Source organism: Excalfactoria chinensis, chromosome 3 (genome assembly GCF_039878825.1).
Source record: "Excalfactoria chinensis isolate bCotChi1 chromosome 3, bCotChi1.hap2, whole genome shotgun sequence".
NCBI lineage: Eukaryota > Metazoa > Chordata > Aves > Galliformes > Phasianidae > Excalfactoria > Excalfactoria chinensis.
In genome coordinates, this window is record NC_092827.1 from 44646386 (window position 1) to 44653685 (window position 7300).

Genomic DNA, 7300 nt, shown 5'->3' on the forward strand with positions numbered 1-7300 from the left:
GGAAATAGCTGCCCTGAGGGAACAATGCTAACAGCAGCCTGGCCTTGCAGCTCCACAATTGCTGTGTCTCTCCATCTCCAGCACCCCAGTTCTTCAAGGCTGACCAGTGTTCCCTCCTGGCAGAATCATTGCTGCCCCTCAGCCTGCCTCATGACACAAGCCTTCCCCTCCTTCCAGCCAGGGCGGTCTCCTCCTTCACCAACATCTCTCTAGTATTTACTGAAAATGTGTTTGCTCAGAGGGGAGGGTTAATATTTTTTCACAGATGGCTTTCTTCCCTTTTTTGATGAAGCTTGTTCCTGAAACCATGTATTTTATTACAGAGAAATAAAAGAATGCTGAAGTCTCAGGTGAATCACAGGATCATAGAATTGTAGGGGTTGGAGAATTGTAGGGGATCTTGAGATCATCAAGTCCAACCTGCTAAAGCAAGTTCTGTAAAGTAGATTGCAAAAGAAAGCATCCAGGTGGGTCTTGAATATCTTTCAGGGAAGCAGTCTCTACAACCTCTGGGCAGCCTGTTCCAGTGCTCTGTCACCCTCACAGTGAAGATGTTTTTCCTCATACTTGTGTGAAATTTCCTGTGTTCCAGTTTGTGCCCATTGGTCCTTGTTCTGTCACTGGGCTCCATTGAAAGTCTGGCCCCATCCACCTGACTCCTGCTCTTTAGATATTTATGTGTTGATAAAATCTCCCCTCAGTCATCTCTTCTCCAGGCTGAATGGCCCCAGATCTTTCAGCAGTTCCTTAGAAGAGAGATGTTCCAAGACCTTTATCATCTCTGTGGCCCTCCCTTGGGCTCAGTCTAGAAGTTTCCTGACTTTTTTGAATTGAGGAGCCCAGAATTGGACACAGTGCTCCAGATCTGGCCTGACCAGTAGAGGGGGAGGATCACTTCCCTTGACATGCTGGCCATGCTCTTTTGAATACACCCCAGTGAAACTGTGAGGTTCCTTGGCCACTATCTTTCTACTGTGTGGATATTATCCGCTCCTGGTCATCAGGATCCCTTAGTTCAGCTGGTGGTTCTCAGACACAGCCTCTGCTTTTTGCTTTCTGTATAAGAGGTGATGAGAGGTACATTTTTTGCTGGAAATGTTGTTCAGCTGGCCATCTGTCTTACTAAATGTGATGGTTATTTTGTTTTACTGTACTTAGGGCATTAAAGTGATTGCAGATGTGACTTGAGCACTGTAAGTGTATCACTTTCAGTGCCTGTAGAAGCAAATCCAGAGCTTGCACTATTCTCTGTCATCCCAGCACTAGTCCAGACACAAAGAATTCTAGTTTCAAGGTCTGATAACCATTGTCTCTAACTGTAAGCAGCTACTAAATCACACGGTATCTACGTAGGGACAGGCATTATTTCTCATAGTTTGTGAAGGGGATTTTTATCTTTAGTTTGAAAAATAGGGCAGTTATTCAAATTGGAGAAAAAGGAAAGAAGAACTTATTCTGTGTCATGCTTTCTGAAACTTTGAAACTTCCTCATCCCACTCCTCTTGTCCGGGAAGAGATTTAGAAAACACAGCATTTTTTTTAATTTTTTTTTTTTTTCCCCTAGAAGGTAGAATTTAGATAGAAAATGAGTATTTTTCATAGCAGCATTTTTATGTAAGGAAAAAACTGTTTCCCTAAATACCTGATTTTCCCCAGAAAATAACGTTAATATTAATTGTAAAATGAAAGTATCTCCTTCTGATGTTTGTACTGGGCAAATAAGTAGAAATTAAATTCTATTAAAGAATGAAAATATTATATACATATATAATCCTGAAGGCAAATTAAACTGATTTGGTTCTGATTGGTTTCAGAAAACATATTTGACAGTTTGTCCTGCAGAAGTTAAGAAAAATTTAAAAAGTAGGTAGTTTTGGAGTGAGAGAGGAAGTCCATAGGGAATTTTTAGTTTGCTGAAAATTGGAAAAAGTAGTGCATCTGTACTATGGACAATACTACTTATATCTTTTAAGTGACCTGCAAGGGGTGAAAAACAAAACAGTGATATTCGCTAATTGTATGAATTTATTCTGCATGGTTAAAAACATACTTCTGATAAAAGAAATAGCTGTCAGTATATTTCACTAGATCAGAAAGCAAAATAGCAGGTGCAGCAAAGTGGTGTTCAGGTGAGATTCAGTCCTCTCTTCATATATAAACAGATAGACTTTGAGCTGACTGAAAATATTGCTTAGAACTTGTATTATATGAAAGCTCTCTAAAATGTCAGCAGGTTTCAAGCATGATTCAGAAATAAACAAATAAATAAAAGAAAAAAAAAAAGTTCAAATTCTAGAAACTGTTAGAAACAGGATCATCTACTCTAACCATCCTTCCATCGCCATTGCTACCACAAGCCACTAAACCATATCTCGTAACTCCTCACCCAGACACCTATTGAGCACTGCCAGGGATGACAACTCCTCCACCTCCCTGGGCAGCCATTCCAGTACCTGACCACTCTTTGAAAGAAAAAGATTTTCTTTATGTCTAATCTAAACCTCCTCTGGCACAACTTGCGGCCATTTTCTCAGGTCCTGTTTGTTGACTTGGAGAAGAGGCCAAGCCTCATCTCAACCTCCCTTCAGGAAGATGTAGAGTGCAATGAGGTCACCCCTGAGCCTCCTCTTCTCCAGACTAAACAACCCCAGCTCCCTGAGCCGCTCCTCATAAGACTTGTGCTCTAGACCGCTCACCAGTTTCATTGCCCTTCTCTGGACACTATTTCTAATGCAGGCCAGGATGCCGTTGACCTTCTTGGCTACCCGGGCACACTGTTGGCTCATGTTCAGCCCAGCATCGACCAACACCCCCGGGTCCCTTTCCTTTTCACAGTCATCCAGCCACTCAACCCCAAGCCTATAGTGCTGTGTGGGGTTATTGTAGCCAAAGTGCAGGACCTGGCACTTAGCCTTGTTGAACCTCATTCCATTTACCTTGACCCAGAGATCCAACTTGTCTAGATCCCTCTGAAGGGCCTCCCTACCGTCAGGCAGATCAACACCACCTCCCAACTTGGTGTCACCTGCAAACTTACCAAGGGTACACTCAATCCCCTCATCTAGGTCATCAGTGAACATATTAAACAAGATGGGACCCAGTACTGACCCCTGGGGGACATCACTTGTAACAGGTCTCCAGCTGGACTTAACTCCATTAATCACTGCCCATTGGGCACAGCCCTCTAGCCAGTTCCTTACACAAAGGAGGGTGTACCTGTCCAGGCCATGGGCAGCCAGTTTCTTCAGGAGAATACTGAGAATCTGTAGGTCTTGAGTCCAAGCAATCAATTCTGTCTTCTGAGCTGATGTTTTGAGTACATGTCAAAATTAATGGTCATTCTTTGTCCTGTGGTAAACTTTCAAGCCTCTTCTATTAGCAACATGGTTACTGAGACTGCTCTGACACCCAGACCATCCCTGACTCACTGTGTCCAGTTGCTTGGAGAAATAAGCTACTGCCTGCCTACTTCCCCCTCAGGTATCGGGCCAGAACCCTTAAAGCCATAGCCTGTCTCTCATATTCCTAAGGCCAGAGCTGTTGTTAATGTTCTTTTAGGCTGGGTGCAAGTATTTCTACTTTCATTAGTCCATTGCAGAGGTCCTTTTGACACTTCCAGTAATTACTTCACCCTATCATTCTTAAAAAAAAAGTTCTCAGCCCATGGACACTTTGGGGTTCTGGAAGTTGGCAGGTGGCTTGTTTTTTGTCAGCACTTTAGCTGTCTCTGTACTCTCAGATATCTGAACACCTAGATAAGTTAGATTCCCATGCAATTTGAGCCTATTTTTCCCATACCCAGTAATCACTCAATAAAACATTCTTCTTGGGACTTTCCAGATAGCAATATATATCAATGCAACACAATTCAAAACCTTAGCTATTTCTGTACTGTGCAAGTAAATGATACATAAAGAAAGAAACCAAACAACCTTTTCAGCAAATCCAAGTCCATAATTATAAAAACTAGTTATTCATTAATTTTATGTTCCCTTTCATGGAGCCAACCATGATGGAAGCTTTAGTGGCTGGATGAAAAGGAGCACCATCATGCATCAAGAGAATACATCCAGAAACATACCACTTTCAGAAAAATAAGTCTTTATTTCCTTTTGAAGCAGGATATGCTGTTTCCATGTTAAGGGAAAATCATATATGTGATAGCTTACTTGGTTGCCATGTAGATTGCTAATCTGTGAAGAGCAAATGCCATACTAGCACCTTTATGTAAGTCCTAAGGAAGTTAGCTGTTCACCATTGGGCTCACCAGAATCTGTCATTGACAGTGAACACAACGGAAGGTGGTTTTCTCACATTTTGTTAATACTTTGAGCCTGATGCCTCACAGAAAAGCATTCTTGAGAAGACTGTGAGATTTAAGACATTGCTAGTTATAGTGGAGAAATATAAAGTATTTTCTTGGAGAAAAAGACACATCAGTGCTGTTCTAGTGCTGATCTGCACTGTGATGAGTTTTCACTTGACTGTTACACAATGCAGTAAGTTCATGTACTTCTGTGCTTCCCTTAAGGAGCTGTTTCAAAATTGCTAACAGAAAGTGAAAGCTCTGTGATAATCTTTAAAAGTTGTGGGCTTTAAAGAACTGCTCTTTTTCTTTTCTTTTACTGACTGTGACTGCACTGCCCTCAAAACGCAGAGAGGCCACAGGAAGCTTCATCAGAAAATGGAAAAATTGCGCAAAATAATAGATTATTGTACCAGCTACCAGAAGACTCTGGGTTACAGCATCGTGTCCCTGCTGACAATTGCCAGTGAGCAAATCTTTTCCTCCGTGGCCTTCAGGTGTCCCTGCAACTCTTTGAACACCCTGTATGGCTGTGTCTTCCTCCTAGTGCCAGCCCTCCTTCTCTTTCTGCTTGGCTACTTGGTGAATGCCAGGATTTGGCTCCTGTTTACAGGCATCTGCCTTCAGGAGAAGAAACACTGCTGTGGCTTCTGGGAAAAAGGTTGCTTCTACCTGAAAGTGCTGACACCAGTGACAGTCAGCACCATGGTGGCCCCCCTCACCTGGATTGCTGTGGCCCTGCTCAGCACCAGCTTCTATGAGTGTGCAGCCAGTGGGAGCAGCTTCATCAGGGAGAAGGTGTGCATGAATGAGACAACACGTAAAGAATGCCGGGAGCTGCTGGAGAAAATACCCTGTGATGAGAGTGCTGTCAAACCACTGCTGAGTGAGAATTCAACTTATATAGGTAGATTTGTCAGCTTTCAAGCACAGTCTTAGGTAAGACCTCTCTGCTCTCTTCTTCCCCCAAGGACTCCTGTCCTGCCTGCTTCACACCCTGGTACCTGCTAGCAAAAGCATGCGGTTATCAAAAAATTCTATGGGCAAAAAACACTAACACAGAAAGGCAACCAGTGGCTATTTCGTGCTAGCTTTTCTTTTCAGCATTCGCACTGTAATTTCTTGGTAATGGCACTGGCAAAGCATTTGTCAGAGCTCGGCAGTAGACCAGCCTAGATTTCAGCACTTTCCACTGCAGCTTTTTTCTTGTTTAAATTATGCCTGGTACAAACTTTTCTCTGTTACACTTTCAAAGATCTCAAACTTTTTAAAGTATGCATTAGCTGAGAGGAAGCTGAGGTCATTAGCATAGGGGAAGCCAACACCACGCTGCAACAAGGTGAGCTAACAAGTGAAACAAAGAATGACTGCTTGTTTGACCATGAACCTAAAAGCTTGACTCTATTACTAATTTCACATTTATAGTCTAGGCGAATGGTTAAAATATATGTGTATCTATCTTGTTACAGTTTCCTTCTTACTCTGAAGGAAAACTGCGTAATAGAAGATAACTCTTCTGAGTAGATTTTTTCCATTTGGACTGAAATGAAACCAAAGTGATTTGGCAGCACTCCAGTTTTGTTTCTGTGCTTGTTCCCCTTGACTCCAGGAGCAAATTAATTTATCATCTCTTATTCAGGAAAGCATTAATGCTGATTAATGTAGTTAAATTTTACAGGAGATTATAATGACACACACAAAAAGTGTTTAAATTTGTTACATATTTATCATATGGCTTCTTCAAGAAAAAGCTGAAAGAGAAGATACTATACCACTGAATTCTGACAGAGTAATACAGGAGCAAAATTGAGGAGGATTGGCTATTACTGATATTTAACAAACTGGTCAAACACAAATGGAAGACGCGAAATCATTATTATGTACTTCATTGCTTGTATCTGACCCACTTCCATAGAAATTAGGTGCCAAAAAGTGGTGTGGGTGACAACATTCCATATAAAATAGGAAAGATTCTCGTATTTGACAGCCAAATCCTTATTCTGCCTACAAAGCATAGCTTTCGTGTCTAGTTCAACGTTTTGTTCTATACACTAGCACAGGACCATGTGAAAACACTATTAACACATTTATTTATTTTTCAAGATCATAGGATGGTTGCTGATAGTCACCATCATTATTGTGGCACTCGTTTCAACATGTATCAGCCGCTGTTACTCCCCAGTTAGCTATTTGCAGATGAAGTTCTGGAAAATTTATATGAAAAAGGAACGAGAGCACTTTGAAACCAAGGCTACAGAACATGCAACTCAGCTGGCTAAAAGAAACATAAATTGCTTTTTTGAAGCCACCAACCCACCGCCATTTCAGACTCCTCACAATGAAGACTGGCAGAAGATTTCATTCCCATATACCTTCAATAAGAATGATCAGTGTTACAGCATGATACACAAATACATTGCTGCAAACAGAGGTGAAGTCTGTACATCCGGTGAAGGAGGTCAGGTTTCCTCTGTTTTTGGGTTTGTGGATGAAGCATATGCAAGTGATCAAGCGGTTTAGTTAAAATATATATATACATATATACATGCATGTATATATATATATATAAGCAGTTTGTAGCACTGGTAATCTTTTAACCTTACTGATCTAAAGGAAGCTTTATTCTGTGCTTTTACTGAAATCAATGAGAATTACGTGATAAAGGCTGGTATTGTAAACCCTAGGAGACTTTTAAAAATAAACTTTATACTTTTGTTTAAGTACATTTAAATAAGCGCATGGTTCACAATGGGATTTATTATTATAATCTTCAGCATAGGAAGTTCTGCATGAATGTGTGCAAGAACTTCTTTCCAGTGAGGGTGATGGAGAACTGGAACAGGCTGCCCAGGGAGGTGGTGGAGTCTCCTTCTCTGGAGATATTCAAGACCCGCCTGGACGCCTACCTGTGCGACGTGGTGTAGAGAACCTGCTTTGGCAGGGGGGTTGGACTCGATGATCTCTAGAGGTCCCTTCCAACCCCTACAATTCTGT

The 7300-nt window shown here is 41.5% G+C and overlaps 1 protein-coding gene across 1 annotated transcript; it reads left to right on the plus strand.

The window, feature by feature from the left end:
- The first annotated feature begins 4641 nt into the window (after nucleotides 1-4641).
- Nucleotides 4642-6826, plus strand: CALHM6 (calcium homeostasis modulator family member 6). The gene is given in 2 exon segments (XM_072332194.1): nucleotides 4642-5245; nucleotides 6410-6826. Coding segments are annotated over 2 exon segments (978 nt in total). The 5' UTR covers nucleotides 4642-4684.
- Nucleotides 6827-7300: the final 474 nt, after the last annotated feature.